The sequence below is a fragment of the Berghia stephanieae genome, chromosome 2 (genome assembly GCF_034508935.2).
Source record: "Berghia stephanieae isolate SIO BIC M18660-M18661 chromosome 2, UCSD_Bste_1.3, whole genome shotgun sequence".
Lineage (NCBI taxonomy): Eukaryota > Metazoa > Mollusca > Gastropoda > Nudibranchia > Aeolidiidae > Berghia > Berghia stephanieae.
Genome location: NC_088361.1, coordinates 34,455,578 through 34,473,077, shown reverse-complemented (window position 1 = coordinate 34,473,077; position 17,500 = coordinate 34,455,578). Strand labels below are relative to the sequence as shown.

At 34.3% G+C, this 17,500-nt stretch overlaps 1 protein-coding gene across 4 annotated transcripts in view; it reads right to left on the bottom strand.

Annotated features, from left to right (window-relative positions):
* Positions 1-17,500, bottom strand: part of LOC144964768 (nucleoside permease NupC-like) — a 21,883-nt gene that overhangs the window by 4,076 nt on the left and 307 nt on the right. For all 4 annotated transcript variants that reach the window (XM_078899366.1, XM_078899367.1, XM_078899369.1 and 1 more), the window contains exons 2-9: positions 16,172-16,489; positions 13,857-14,024; positions 12,380-12,524; positions 11,602-11,793; positions 10,079-10,240; positions 9,266-9,391; positions 8,196-8,332; positions 5,312-5,477 (exon numbers count right to left, since the gene is read on the bottom strand). In XM_078899366.1, the coding sequence (XP_078755492.1) occupies positions 5,312-5,477; positions 8,196-8,332; positions 9,266-9,391; positions 10,079-10,240; positions 11,602-11,793; positions 12,380-12,524; positions 13,857-14,024; positions 16,172-16,489 (1,414 nt within the window). The remainder of the gene's footprint in view (positions 1-5,311; positions 5,478-8,195; positions 8,333-9,265; positions 9,392-10,078; positions 10,241-11,601; positions 11,794-12,379; positions 12,525-13,856; positions 14,025-16,171; positions 16,490-17,500) is intronic.

The window sequence follows — 17,500 nt, the reverse complement described above, 5'->3', positions numbered from 1 at the left end:
ATTGCAACATCCTGGGATCAGCGACAATGTTGCGATTAACCGACGTTGCAATTAACCGACGTTGAGTTTCCTGTCCACAATAGGATTCAATAGTCGTAACGTCACTTCCTTCGTAATGACGCATGGTAACTTAGTAACACTGGCTCTAAAAACTATCGGAACAATGGCGGACGCCCGTATGAAATATTTCTCCGGCTAGCATAAAAACGCTTCCAGAGGAAAAAAAAAACACATAAATATGATCATGTTTTGACTTTTACACACTCTGATCAAAAGGCATATGAAAAGGGAATGAAAAGTTCTAGCCAGCATGAAGAATAAAAAGTAATGATTTTCTTTGTTAGAACCAAGATGGCCGCCGTTGCCTGGCGGCGTGACATCGGACTACTGAATCCAATTGCAACATTTTACACAATTATGGTAAACTTAAACCAGTAATTGTAAACATTATTCTTAGTCCACCAAAAGCTGAGCAATTTAATTGAAACAAAAACCATATGGCAGCCCTGTATAGATTCTGACAAGCTTTGAGCAACCCGACAACTTATTCAGAAGTGGATTCACTGTCACACTTTTGTTCTTAACACTTGTAAGAGCCAAAGAGATTAGCCGTGGTGAGAGACAATAAGCTCTCACCAAACTTGTTGGTCAGAATGCACAGTTTTCAATCCCAAATCAAATAATATCATTGCTCAGTCTCTCCTTACAAGAGTTACTTTCTACCTGTTGTGTAGACTATTCCAGCCCAATGGCTTCATATCTAATAGTCATAGATGAACTCACGAACCCGTATTGTAATCCCTGTCCTCTTTTGTCTCTCATAGAGTGGTGACACATTACTGTAGCATTACATCCCGCCCACTCTCGATTCTTCAACCTGTCCTGATTTCACCGATGATGAAAATTAATCAGATTTTCTTTGATTGATTTCATGAATTTTCCTCTCTCTGAGGTCTAAACCTTTTTTGCGATTAACCGAATTTTGTTGCAACTAATCAGTGACTTTTATATAGAATTAATTCCGTTTGTTGGGAAATGTTGCGATTAACCGAGTTGCGATTATCCGGAGTGGACTGTAATAGGCATATAGTGATATACACTGATACTCATTAATTTCATATTGTCAAGCTAATCGAAAAAAAAGTACTGATATTTAAAAAATAATAATTCAAAACTATCGGAATGTTACAGCAGCGTGGCTCAGCGTGGTCTTTGCTTCGTCCCCGAAAATTACCGAGTTCGATCACCCGCCGCTGCTCTGTGTGGCCTTGAGCAAAGTCACCGTAGCGCAATTTGCGGCGCTGCACTACGGCTGACGTCTGGGTTATTCCAATCTTCCCTTGGAATAGACCCTAGAGATAAATTTCCCCTATGGGATGAATAAAGGGAATTTTATTTTTTATTTTTTATTTTTTTTAAATTACAAATTAGAGCCCTTGCACTGTTGTGTTGAAAATCTTGATCTTACTCCGATATGGATTCTTAGTGTCGCGCCTCAGTTGGCAACTCGTTGGAAATCCCAAACGTAAGATAGCAACAATATCGCCGTAGACTATTTCTACAATTTAAAAAAATATTTGAGCATGTATATAGTGTAATATCCACTAAACTTGCTCAATGCGCTATACAAGAGGCCCCTAGTCAACAGCAACACTTGCCTGGAAGACGAGACATGACGCCTGTTTGGCAATGTAACATTTTTTTAGGATAGGGACAACGCTGTTAACGGCGAGGTATTCATTTTAGACCTGAGTACGGTGAGATAATTATAAGTCAAAGAGCCTCTTAAAGATTGGGGCTTCGATAATTTGATATTACCATTGAAAAAATAATAGTGGTTTAAAGAATATCCGTATTTCTGTACGTGAATGTTTTTTCATAACCCTTATAGACTTGCTAGCATTCAGGGTTAAAATGAATGAACACAAACATATCTCTATAATTGGAATTTAAGTGCTATTGTTAATGTGATCGTTAAATGTTTTGCCTGTGTTGTTTTCAACCTTGGATACTTTTATCGTCTTTCCAATCGTGTTTCACAGTAGACTAAGCAAATACAAATCAACAAGTCAAAAATCTTCTTTTTAAACTGAAATAACCGAATATAATATCACAGAATAGAGCTGAGAGAGAGAGAGAGAGAGAGAGAGAGAGAGAGAGAGAGAGAGAGAGAGAGAGAGAGAAGATATTGCTTTCACAACATACTTTTCTAAAACAGCCGAAGCTGCAAAATCGGACGACTTGATGGTGAAAAGCAATAAGTCAAGTAACTCGAGCTGAATTGGTTATAATTGCCAAACAATTTTCACAAAACAAGAACGCAACTCGTACTTCAATAATATTGGATTGCTCTCGATGTTTTCGCTTCTTGAGTTAATAATACACAAACACACACACACACACACACACATATATATATATATATATATATATATATATATATATATATATATATATATATATATATATATATATATCCTTTCTTTAAAAAATATAGCATTGTGGAGAACATTGTGCTTATTTTAGTCAATAAAAAAAATTATACGGCGCACAACTCTACTGAAAGTTTTGAAAATTAGAAATGTATTTTTACAGATAGATAAACAGATAACTTAATTTCCTTTTATAATTTAAAGTCAGTTTGAAAGTTCGTTGAGTCAAACAGATATCCTAAAATACGTACCGACGACACTAACACTCTCAAAAACAATCATTCTGGACACTAAAAAGTTGTCAGTTTGGCGTTTTTACGCAAATCGTTGCATTCGAAATAATGTATTCACTTAATTACTTTACGGAATTCAGATCTACACTAAGTTTTCAACAGTTTTCATCTATTTATGACATCAAGTATTATTATTGCCCCTATGATGCGTGTGTGATGGTTTCGGGTGGATAATACCCAGGTTTAATTTCTTTGGTAATAAATTTAAAAATAATAATAATAATCTAAAAAATCGAAAATTTAAAACCAGAAAATAGAAGTTGCATTGAAGGTAAAAAATGAGGTTTTAGAAAGACCTTATTAAATGTTATGAACACTCAGGTGGCTCCGTAGCGCAGTGGATAAGCTGTCAGACTCTAACCTTGAAAGTACTGGGTTCAATCCCATTGTGGACATTTTTTCAAAAAAAGTTTACTTTATTGAGAAAGACATCATTTTTGTTGTTATAGTTACTGGACATATATTTAAAACCTTAAATTAATCTATTATTATTGTTATTATTAATATTATCATTATTGTTATTATTATTAATATTATTATTATTATTATTATTATTATTATTATTATTATTATTATTATTAATATTATTATTATATTTTTAAAACAACATCGGTATCATTCAATGTGTTATCGCCGTGCATTTATATGTAAACGTCGATTGTTATCATTTTATAATATTTTATCATTATCATCAGTTTATTCGTTTACCGTGTCTTTGTCATTTTATTGGGGGTTTTTTCTTCTTTTGTTGTTGTTGTTTTTGTTGTTGCTTTTCAAAAACTTCCTGTCCCATCATTGTTTTTGTCTATTTACCTTATCTACGCCATTCACACTACACATCTCTCATTCGTCCTTAGTGTCTTATTCGTCGTGTTTTGTTGATAAAGGGGAAATCAGAAACGCCCACAGTATGTCTTCGTCTATTAAATTGAGGCTTACAATTCAACACTTATCGTTATTTTTTCCTTCGAGCTTCAAGCAGCAACATTTTCATTAATCAACCAGCACCGCCAACGGAGGTGCATAAAAACGGTGCGTTTTTGTACACCTCCGGTGAGGTATGTACAACGTTGTTTACCAATCTGCCCTCATTAAATGATGGTGGGTACAATATCGAATGAAAATAGTTCTTTCCCCGCGAAATTGTGGGCTTTTTACTAGTATATATAAGTATAATAGCAAAAACCATGAAATAATAGTGCTCAACTTTTTGATAAAACATCACAGGAAGTATGAAACAACAATAACGATTGCACACACTACCCGTAGATTGTCCTAGTGACATGAAACAGTACTGTAGAAGTTAAACAATAATAATTATACTTGAAATGTTTATATATATATATATATATATATATATATATATATATATATATATATATATATATATGCGTGTGTGTTTCTGTGTGTGTGTGTGTGTGTGTTTACGTGTGTGTGTTTACACAAAAGGATTATTCGGTCTATCTATGGATATAGATTAGTTACGCATGATTATGAATATCAAAGTTCGTAAAGTACTTAAAGCTAGACAATGCAAATGAAACAAAAAAGATAAACAATAAATAAGCCTAAGATTTTAAAAAACCCAGCTTTACAACTTTGAACCAGAAATCTTCTTTGTTCAGCTTTAGCTTTCCCAACTGACAGATAGTATGTCTGAGATAGCGTCGTCCCTAAATTTCGATCTGAAACGGTTTATAGCGATTTTGTGGGTGACATAATTATTAGTAACGAATTATATTTCATATAAAATATATCATATATAAAATATATTAAATTATATATATAATATATTAAATCAAATTGGCAGAAATTATGTGATTCCATGCATGATTCTGATAAGCCATAATTTCTTGAAAAATGAGTCGTTGTGAATAGTATATTAATCATGAGTCCCATATTCACTAACATTTTCAAGTTTTGGATAAGTTGTAGAAAAAAGTGTTTCATTTATCTCAAAGCAACTTTATGTTTGCTTTTCTCAGCTGTATTATAAGTTGAGTTAGTATGTTATGATTTGTCGACACAATTGATTGTTTATCAAATATTGCAAAAATAGATAATTAAATATTTACCTTGTTGACTTGTATTTGCTTAGTCTACTTTGATACACGATTGGAATGAAGATAAAAGTATTCAAGGTTGAAAACAACACAGGCAAAACATTTAACGATCACATTAACAATAACACTTAAATTCCAATTATAGAGATATGTTTCTGTTCTTTCATTTTAACCCTGAATGCTAGAAAGTCAGTGAGGGTTATGAAAAATAAATCATGTGCAGAAATACGGCTCTTCTTTAAACCACTATTATCTTTTAAATGGTAATGTAAAATTAACGAAACCCAAATCTTCATGAGGCTCTTTGACTTATAATTATCTCACCGTACCCAGGTCTAAAATGAGTACCTCGCCGTTAACAGCGTTGGCCCTATCCGGAAAAAATGTAACATCGCCAAACAGGCGTCATATCTCGTCTTCCAGGCTAATTAGTGTTGCTGTTGGCTAGAGACCTCTTGTATTTTTCAGATATAATTTATTTTTTATTTATCTGTAGAATATATATTCCTTATTGAACACTTACAGTAAAGGAAAGATCGTCCACACCAGCCCGATCCCCAAACCATCCGACCAAGGCATCCAACAGACTAACCATTGACACAAAAACTAGCATGATACTCCAGGCAGCCACACAAATGTTGACACCCACGAGGGCTCCATCTGAAAAGGCTGTCAAACCATTTCTTTTCCTAACAATAACAATAAATATATGTCTATTATTTGAGGCTGAAAACTTGCTAAGCCTATTCTTTAACTGAATAAAAATCAGTATCCCCTTTATCCGGATAAGTGATCACTCTCGCAAACCTGTTGAAATGCAATAGGATGCACTTGTGTAAAATCACTCGGCTCAATCAATACGGAATTTGCCATTTTGGAAATTTAAAAAAATAGATTATATTGATCAAATCAGCTCTAGACTAGCACAAAGTGTGATTCATTTCACAGGGGAAAAAATGTGTAAATAATATGCTCTTCGTCGCGTGAATAAAAAACATACCTTATACATGCAATAAAGTGATACATTTTATCAGAAAGCACGTTGTGCAAATTTAAGCATCAGTTGTCTTCCTGGCTTGCTTTTTTTAATAACATGTGGAGATGAATATCAAAACTTGCTTAGTCTCTTTTTAGTCATTCAGGGAGTTAAATGTCTTCCTTACCATAGAGAACAACACATTGAGTGTTTAAAGAGTTTTGCTTTTTTCACAATATCAAGTAAATTGAAAAGGTATGTTATCTCATTCTATAAATGTTTGTTTTGAAAACCACCTCCTCAATCAAGCTATGAAAGGGCGCAGCGTGGCTCAGTGGTACGGATACAGTGGAACGATACAGAGTTCAATCACCCGCCGCTGCGCTGTGTGGCCTTGAGCAAGTCACCTCGCCCTAGCTCACTTTGCGGCGCTGATCTGCGGCTGACGCCTGGGTCATTCCAGTCTTCCCTTTGAATAGACCCTAAAAACGAATTTCCCCTTGGGGGTGAATAAAGGGAATTTTAATTTTTATGTTATTTATTTTTACACAGGAAAATACACAAAGACTACGTAAAGAGACAGGCTAGAGTTGTCCCCAAACATCCGGGATTTGGTAAATAGTTTAAAGCTTCTTGTGTCGACGACGTCTCGAGGGATTTAATACCAAAGGGAGATGAAAAGCAGTTTTGCCGGTAGCTTGCTGAGGTTAGAGGCATGCTGAATTTAGAATCATATTCTTTTGATTGTTTTGCCTTGTGCTGAAGTTATAGCGGGAGATTTATGGTTTCCGAATTAGTTTATGCGATTTTTAAAGAATATTGTTCTTTTTCTGCGGTGTTCTAATGTTTTGAGTCCATTATGTGTCTGGCATAGATTGATGCGTCGGGCTTTTGTTCTTTGGGATTTTCTTTCATAGATGACCTTTTATTGTATTTCCCTTAGGTGCTGGTTTAAAAGCTTTTAATTGAGATGTCTGAAAACGTTGTTATCTCAGGATAAATAGGATCCAGAACAGTATGTCTAGATTTAAATGATATGAAGTACAAATCTTTACCAAAATGAATATAAAGTAACGTAAGTGTCATATATGTGGCGAAACATTCGATTCCTAACATCTAGTTTAACACGACATAATACCGCTTTGACACGGAGGGTAACAATTTAAGTGATGTTTATCTTAGATATGATTTGTGGGAAATAGATGATCCATTACATTTCTATTCTAAGTTTACTGCCAGACACATTTTCATCATTGCACAATATTAAACTATTGTCGCTGATACGTTTTGAAATGCTCTAGTTAGCATCAGATGCACCTGGGTTTAACACATACACATAATGTATCAAATACCATGCACAATTTCCCTTTTGTTCAAATAAGATATCACAATTCTCTGGTGTACAATTGCATTAGTCTCATCAGTGTGGCAACTGCTTCAAGTTTAATGACTTCAATTCGTACTATCACGTGCCAGCCTCAGAAAAAAGTACGAAATAGTTAATACTTACTTTTAAGGTTGGAAGTAGATGATGTAATCACAGTTCTTGATTAGCATAGGTATCGAACTTGAATTATGGCAAACTCTTCCTGCTGAGAGACGGTTGAAACCGCCTCAGCAGAACAACTATCATGCTTATCGTGATGTTGCATAATGCCATGGAGTAGGAAAGGAAATAAACAAAAATGCATATAACAGCACAAAATACCCGACACGGAGCGTTTCTGGCTCAAAAGAGAGGACCTACAATATTTACCTTTCGTCAATCTGGAATTTAGTAATGTATTTATGTCTTTATTGTTTTGTTTTTTTTGCTGTTGGCTGAAGAAGGGTTTTGAGCCCGAAACGTTCCGTGTTGGGTATTTTGTACTTTTTTGAAGCTGTGATATTCATTTTTGACTATTACTTTTTACAGTCCACAGCTTCTGGCAGCTTAGTATCAGCGGAAAGGCATGGAGTTGATTGACAAGAAAATTTAAATCTTAAAAGAACTAAATCCAATACTGAGTCCAAAGCAAAGCGAGACCTTGTTTTAAGTATTTAAAGCAAGAGACATGACAGCTTTACTGGAATTCGTCCAGCTTTTCCACCCAGATTTATGGCTTAGCTATTTTATACAGCGTGTTTTGTGCAAATGTTAGTATCTAACATCAACCTTCAAAATAGCGTATAACTTATTGTGTAGTCATTCAAAGACTCAAATAGCATAAGGCTAGGGTTTATCCCGGTTACTGAAACGCCGTGATGGTTAACAACGCCACTACCACATTATCTCATTTGTCTGTAGTGTTATTCATCCTGTTTTGTTGAGAAAGGAGAAACCCGAAACGTCCATTTATCTGTTTTTGTATATTAAATTGAAGCTTACATTCAATTTCACATTGTTATTTATTTGTGATTAGAAGAAAATGGTAGAAAAAGGATACTTTACTGTGTCTTATCGACCATCCTGATATTTTTCTGGGATTTCAAACAAACCGTCTCTGTTTCTGGGTAGAGAAGTTTAGAAATACCAAGGGCTGCTGGGGCTGATATCACAGAAGCTGTAAGAAGACTTTTAGCTGGTGCCTAGCCGGGGAAGAGAAAGAAATGTAAGATCATAACAATAGTTGATAGAATCAAAGAGAGGAATCCAACAAAAGGTACGGCTGTGTCTGACAAAAAAGCAGTTATTTTAGATCTTAATTCTGACTGGAATGCACTTTTCTTAAACGATCGATTAATTAAGATGATCCAAACGTGAACGACGATGCAAAAATGATTTCAATTATGGCTTAGATTGGAGAATGTGTCATACATTATTGTCTTTGTTATTGCCTATATAATAGTTTTGAACCCATAACGTCCATTGTTTAGTATATAGATTAGGTTTGGGCTGACACGTGTATTTTTGTTTTACACCTCAAGGCTTATCCTTGATTATCATTGTATAAATTATTTCTTTTCAAATAAGAGAGGATAACATAAAATAATGTCTTACAGTGCAAAAGTACTCAAAGTTCGCATTTCGTACGATTTTTAATACATAATACCGTTTTAAAACCGTGGGTCACATATTCCTATTATATCATTTCCCATCCAGTACTATAAATATCCCCATGCTTTCATAGTTTCACCCACAGAGATAGCCCATTGATGTCACTCATAACCAAAAGTATAAATCATCGAATTATGCCATCCTCATACCCTGTACTATAAAACCCCACGATGCCATTAGGTAAGTAACGAGAAACTCAAGTAAAGCTGAAGCAGAAAGATTTAAGAGATGAAACGGCCCTCGAATAAGTCTTTCGATCCTTAACTTCTTACACTCTAATGGGGCTGGACTCGCATTTAGATCATGTCTCTTATGTGCCTTTCTACTTTCTTTTTGCCAACACGAGGGTCTGAACCCACAACCTTCAAATCTTGATCTTATTCTGGCGTATTTTATGTATGCTCATATCCATTATGCCATCGGTGCCACTCCTTTAATTATCCACATGATGACGTCATACTTACACCAAGTATTATAAACAGCCCCAACAGTCCTCCTGATATGCTGGCAAAGCCACATGTCATGATAGTGTGGATCTCTGATTTGGTCACCGATGGAAGATAAGGACGCACCACCAATGGCGCCTCTGCCTGTAAAGCCGAATAATTCACATATTTAATTTACATATAATATGACAATTTTGTCTCTCTCTGGTTCTTATACACACTATTTGTAATATATTTCAGAGTTTGGTATAGTACTTTATCTGTGGGTATAACCGGCATAGTTTCTTAACTAATAAAGCATTCTTTATTAAACTTGGACAGAATAAGGTTATGGTTATGTTTTTCATGCTTGTAAATTTTCAAATAGTTTTGGTTTCTTCTTCGTACTGAAATAGCATCGTAATTTTTTTTCCGATTTTATTTCTCGCACCCTAGACCTAGATATATATAAGCTTTTTTAAAATTTTCTTTTTTAGATGTACGTATCAACAAATATCGAATGGAAACAATATTACGCAAAACTAAGAGTAACTATACGGGGCCAGTAACCGGGTTTGCCACATCCCAATGGTCGGGAATAGTAGCCAAAGCATGGTTTTCTGGGGTTAAATACTTTACATAGATTTTTCAATCTGGCTCAGGTGTTAATTATTGACTCTCTGGTTATAGGCAGTGCTAGTACAAAAAGGTATTTTTCATTGTATGAAATCGGTTCCATAGTGAAAAAATGCAGAAACTATTGTCTGTTAAAAGTGTATAATTGTCGTGGTAAACCAGTAAACTAAACATGCGTTAAATGAAAGTACATTTTTTTCTGAAAAGAAATGTTACCATTGATATAAAGATGTTGGCGGATGCTACCACAGACTCTACCGGTCCAGTCTCCAGACAAAATGACAAAAATCCTCCTAGCTTGAGTATCAAGAACTCGACAACTCCCCAGTGATTCATCAAAGTGAGAAAGGCGTTGGTAAATATGACGACACCTGAAGTCTTATGGGAGGGAAAGAAACATACGATGGGTTAAGGTAATCAACACCAACCACTTTGTTTTTAAAGATTTCACGGTGCTTGCACATGTTAAGGTCATATCAGCGCCAGAAGAAAGGAAGAAAATGGGAGTGTCAAAATAGTTAGAATTACAATTAAGGAACTCAAGAAAATGTGAGGCAAAGGGCAATTGGTTCAAATTGGGAACAGATGTATATTTCAAGAGCATACTATCAATGTACTTAGTTTGAAGTCACTTAAAAGTCTCACCCAGACACCAGTACAGGAGCCCAATTAGAGGAATAGACTCCAATGTTTACTAGATATGGTTAAAACAAAAAATATAACTATCAGAACGAAAAAGAGAGATAATTTACAAGGAAAAATGTATATATAACTTCCCAAAACTACCACTCTAAATTTGATTGTTTCCCTCTCAGCCAAGGACTACGGCAAAGGCCAGGACAAAACCAAGCAATCTCATTTCAAGACAAAGACAGGAAGCAACTAAGAAAACATATATATGGGAGGATAGAAGAAACAATAAGTGACCTCTTGCCCACTCTGGGAGATCGAAAGACCCAACCATTTTGTTTGAACTTGCCGCTTTGTGGTCTTTGGTATTGTCCCCGGTTCGAGTCCAAATGATGGCCTCATTAATTCGCGAGATTCCATGTTTGAGAGTGTTTGCCAAGATGAGAGGGATTAAAATCGATCGATATTTGAAGGACGAGTTTTTTCTGGCCAAGTTGTTAATACGTGTCTTTCTAGAGTAGGACAGTTAACTGGTTAAAAACCAAGTCAAAGTGAATTAAAAATGATACTATCCTGAACTACGATTTTTTAAATCTTTAATAAATATATCTAGATTGGGAACTCTTGGCTCTTATTTTATTGTGTGTTTGGGTTTTCTTGTGATTATTATTTAACATTGCGCTGTCTGGTGCTATAAAATGAATGTTACTATTGCGCCAGCAATCACTAGCCCATGAAAACCTTACATTTTATGTCAGACCCGTTTGTTTGTAAGGTCAGTGCATTGTGGAGCTCTAAGAGCTATTGGGACCTTCTAAAATCTAGCGTAAATTAATCATATTAACCCTCTCCTTACCACCTACAGCAAAATCGTCCCATTTGTTACATCACCATATACATTTTTTTTCTTATTCTGATTTATTATCTACATCACACACTTTTAAGATTGATCTTTGTTTAATTAATAAGGACATAAAGTTGTTTTGTAGAGAGATTGTTTGAGTTTAAAAAATCTATTTTTCTGCTGGGTACGCCTGCCATTTAGGGAAAATATTGGAAATGATCGGTAAGGAGAGAGTTAAAGAAAGTGTTATGACTTTGAGCAGTACCGACAAGGCGAGGCCCCACTTTTGAAAGTCTTTTCCAATGATGAGAGTGGATCCATCATCCGAGAAACCTAACAGCGTCTCTACCAGGTCTCCCAACCAGTCAAATACGTCACGACCAAATTTGGTCTTCAACGTGAAAAAGGCCAGGGCAAATTGAATAGCAAACGACCAAAATACGGGATGCCAATTCACCTAGAACAGAAAATAAACCCTAATGAATTAATTGACTGATGATATGATGATATGATGATAATGATAATGTGATGATGATAATATTATCAAGATCAATAATAATGACAATAATTATAATGATAATGACAGTAATATGATAGTTATAATGATAACAAAAATAACAGTAGTAATACTACTACTACTAATAATGATAATAATAATAATAATAGAAATAATAATAATAATTACAATGATAATAATAATTATAATAATAATAATAATAATAATAATAATAATAATAATAATAATAATAATAATAATAATAATAATAATAATAATAATAATAATAATAATAATAATAATAATAATAAATGTTATTATTATTATTATTATTATTATTATTATTTTTTATTATTATTATTATTATTATTATTATTATTATTATTATTATAATGAATAAAGGTAATAATAATACTTATGATGATGATGATGACGATGATGATGATGATGATGATGATGATGATGATGATGATGATGATGATGATGATGATGATGATGATGGTGATGATGATGATAACAATAATAAAGCAATTATAGAGGTTTATACCAAACTTGGATCTGCTGAGAAGACAAAACAGAGGAGAACCAAGACCAGCAGTCCAAGAGTTGATTGAAGACTTGTACGATGACGTGAAAAAACATCCACTGCTAAATACGTTGCTATGGCAACAAATGCTGCAATATAGGCCAAGCTGAAATAAAACCATCATAGTATCATTTATCTACTTATAAAGGAAAGAAAAGAATATTAGGGGGTTATACCAATCCTGGACAGTGTTCCAAACGGACCCACTTTCAAATTCACCTTCTATTTTAACGCCTAATTTTATAAAGAATTATGATATAGAGATGAGTTCCGATTTAACACAGCCGGTAATAAATGAATGATATATTTAAACCAATTGCAGAGCTTTTCCTTGTTATTTATTTAAATAAATCGTCTCTTTAAATCCTTGTCTCACTAAGATGATCGTGTAAAGCCTCTCCCTTCGATTTTTAACGAATTAGAAGCATTTTTCAGTCCAAGTAGCAATATAGAGTAAATAACAACATTTGCAATATAAATTCGTACAATTGAAAAGGATTTTTCACATTTTGATTTGAAATTTTTGCGGTTGATATCATCTGGAATCAATAAGTAAGTGTATCTATGTGTTTTAGAAAATATTTATTAAATTAGATCTTGAAAACGTTTGCCACCAAACCAACCATTTGTTCCACTGCAGACACCCGGTTATTCCAATCCGGACACCCAGTTGTCCCAATTCAGACACCCAGCCATGTTAAATCAGACACCTAACAAAAGTTTATTTTCCTCCTTGCTTCGGTGGCAAATCAATTTTTAAAAATATTAGATACATTTGGTAAACATTTGCTATGAAAATTTACAGCCCCTAAATACTTTTAATGTCATTGAGTGTATAATCTATTCAAATAGTACTGTTTAAGTATTGAAAAAGTAATAATGTAATGACTTTAAACATGGGTTGTCTTACTTCCCAAAGGGAGGTCTCAATTGGCACTTCTTTTCCTCTTTTCAAGGGCAAATGACGCCCTTGTTTGTTTAAATGTCGTGACATTGTTGGTGACAAAGGTTTAATGGTGTCTTGACATAAGTGGGGGAAACCTTAATCTGCATAAATCATAAGAATTTTCAAATAAAAGAATTCTCTCAAACCGTTGTATCGTCTGGTGTGATTCCAAAACAGTGTTTGCGGTCAAGCACCTTAGTCGTCTTCGCCAAACAAGCAGCTTCGAATTATCAAGGAGAAGGCCACGGTGAACATGGAGAAGAATTAAAGAAGCTGATGTACAGAGAACTGATAAGACATGGAACGAGATTTTTAAAAAAGTTAGCTCAGGATAGAGAAGGATAGAAACTGTTTGTCTGTCGCCTGTACCCTGACCCAAGGTGAAAAAGGCAATAATGATGATGATGATGACCTTATCCGTCATCATGCGGCTGACCTTAATTTTCTGATATGAATGAGAAAGGAGTAATTTGTGAGTATACTTCAACTTACTGTCTTACTGCTGTCCTCAATCTTTTGCCATGTTTTGATACGATAAAAGATGTAAAAGACTTAGGTAATCCGACATCAATGCCTCGACTGTCCAAAATCTTAAAGACCAGTTTCCACAGCAAGAAGACCGTAATAACAATTAGGACAATGGACCCTTCGTCACCAAATCTGGTTGTGTAAATAAATATACAACAATACATAAAAAGTCATTCACTGCTCTCAAACTAGTTTTAAGATAAGATAAGATAAGATAAGATGAACTTTATTTAACCACTTCTGGAAATTTACATTGGGCATTGCCATAGCCTGATAAGGTTCTGAAAATTATTAAGCAAATAAATAATATTAAGCAAATACAATGACAAAGAAGTAAACCAAGAAAAAGCTTAACAAAATTAAACACATCAAAAAGTACCTCATACCTCCCAAATACTCTCTCTATCTCTTTCTCTCTCTCTCTCTACATATAATATATTCACACCCGTGTTCACCCGTCCACTCTGTCCTTGATCTCCATCTTAATGTCACTTCCAGAAGGTCTCCTCGAGGTAGAGGGTACGAATGAATTTTTAAAATGTTCTGTTCTGAATTATAAACTTGTCAACCTGCCTGATCTACCTGACGTTTTATATTCTAAAAATAGATGTTGCTTATCATTCAAGATGTTCAAAACATTTTTATAGGAATATTCTTCATAGAGGGGATTTTGTGTAGGCAGGGTGGATTGCACAATGCTCTTCTTACAATTTTATCTATTCTTTCTCTATCCCCAGCAGTGATGGCCCCACCCCACCAAGTGATTCCAAATGTTATAACACTTTGAACTATTGACAAATAAAACGATGTTCAATTCTTAGTCGAAAATCAATTATCATCTCTTTTCTTTTTTTAACATTAAGTAATAGAAAATTATCCTCACACCAGTTTATAAATTGTGCGACCTCCTCAAAATAAGCAGACTCTAAGTCATGAAAAAAACCCTGAATAACTGAATCGCAGCCTTGTAGTCGTTTGTGTATAGAGGGTTGGGGACAAAACTCAACCTTGAGTGACTCCCGCATTTTATTATTATTATTATTATTATTATTATTATTATTATTATTATTATTATTATTATTATTATTATTATTATTATTATTATTATTATTGTTATTATTATTATTATTATTATTATTATTATTATTATTATTATTATTATTATTATTATTATTAGAGAGTGATCTGTCTATGAACAAACGTATTAACAATGTGAGAACAAGTGCTACCTGCATTCTAAGAAATATCAGAACAATCGGACCATTTATTACCCAAAAATGGACAACTGCAATGCACTGTTTGTTGGTCTCACAAAGGACAAAATAAACAAACTCCAGAAATACAGAACATGGCAGCCCGCGTTGTACTGCAGAAAGACAGGAAAACTGCAGCTCCCGAATTACTACAGCAGCTGCATTGGCTGCCAGTGGACCAGCGGATTAAATATAAATCTTCAACTATCGTTTTCAAATGCCTGGAGGGCTCGTCACCAGCATATCTCTCAAACCTCGTTAAACGGTATAACCCACAACGATCGCTTCGATCAACGAACGACCTCAAATTGAAAACACCCCGCTGTCGAGTGAAGGCTGGTGAACGCGCCTTTCAGCATTATGGTCCAAGGTTGTGGAATTTACTACCACTAGAGATACGTTCTTCGTCTTCACTAGAGGAATTCAAGCGTCGATTGAAGACATTCTTATTCCGACAGGCTTTCTTTTGATTATGTGTATAATTAGCGTTGTTCGTGTACTGTAATGATTAAGTTAATCTATGTTATGCGCCCAGAGCCCTCCTGATGAAGGGATGTTTGGCGCACTATAAATCTATACCATTATTATTATTATTATTATTATTATTATTATTATTATTATTATTATTATTATTATTATTATTATTATTATTATTATTATTATTATTATTATCATCATCATCATCATTATTATTATTATTATTATTTATTATTATTATTATTATTATTATTATTATTATTATTATTATTAGTATTATTGTTGTTATTATTATTACTATTATTATTATTGTTTTTTTTTGAGCTAGGAATAATTACGCGGCGAATGTTATTCCTTTTTTATCATCATTGATAGAATAATGTGTTCAGAGAGATCTTATAGTTATTGGCCAATGGCGTAAAATGCACAAACTCTTGAACTTGAGCATGAATTTATTTATTTTCTTCTTTAAAATCAGATATAGAGTCGCAGTGTTGCATATTTATGAATTGATGACAATAAATGGAAGAAAAATAAACTCTTGTTTACCTGTGATACATACAATATCCAAAATACACAAAGTACGACATGAGCATGATGACGTAGACACCAAGTCGGATTCTTCCGGAATATTCTCTGAAAAATCCATGAACGTTGTCCTGAACATTTCCAACCTTTTTGGAAAACCAGGATTTTCGCTGGAGCTTTTTCCCTGCATTGTCATTTCCAACATTGTCCGTTGTCATGTCCAGTCCTTGCACATCCAGGGATTGGCCAATCGTAATGGCCGGTATATTATCGGGATTAGATGATTTGGGAATTGATTGGTCTTGCTGGGCGTATTGAACAGATGACATTTTACAGCACCTAAAAAAATGATTAAGCTTTTATATAGGGCAATATCCACTAAATGTGCTCAAAGCCCTTTACAAGAGGTCCCTGGCCAACAGCAACAATTAACATTTAGGACGGGACATGACGCCTGTTAGGCGATGTTTTAATATTTTCGGACAGAGACAACGCTGTTAACGACCAGGTACTCATTTTACACCTGAGTACGGTGAGAGAATGTGAGTGAAGAGCCTTCTCCAAGGACTCAACTATGCGACGAGCGAGGCTCGAACCCAGGACCTTCCGATCTGAAAGCGAGTGTGATACCACAAGACCACATAGCCGCACATCTATACGGTCAGATTAAATTCTTGTCACAACGCAATGTCCCTCGATATTACTAGCATATCTATGCAGAACCTACAATGTTTTAACAAGAGAGATGTTTTAGTGATGCGACTTGGGTTTCAACGAATGAAGCCTGAATCATACCACTTTTATACGATTTCTTGGTGAATATTTTCATATAGAAATGTAAGATTTAGAACGTAATTAAACCAACTGTAAAAGGGTTAACGTAAACATTGCCTAATTTAAATGTGTTAGAGAATATTATAAAGATCTGATAACGTGTGTTCGAAAGGTGCCGACAAAGCAAAAAAGAAAATACAAGAAAAAAAATAACTGTCCATAAAATCAACTTCCTAAGAATGTGGAAGGCTAATTATGTTTTCGGATGGGTTTATTCTTCTTGTCATTTTCTTTCTTGCTTTGTGTGGCACACTTTTTTCTTACACTAGTGTCTGTTCCCTAAATTTTCACTTTGTCACAGAATAATTGGTAAAAGTAACCTTTGGTTAACCCACATAACATTCCCATCATTTTGATGTTTGAATGTAAAATTGAGCGACTGCTTATTTTCTTTGAAAAACTTTAAGGTCTTCTTCCTAATTACAGTGTTTTGTAATTTATAGGTAGGTCGAAAGTTTCGAAAATCAGATATATTTTTTTTTCATTTGTTCTTTTTAAAAAAATATAGAAAGTCAT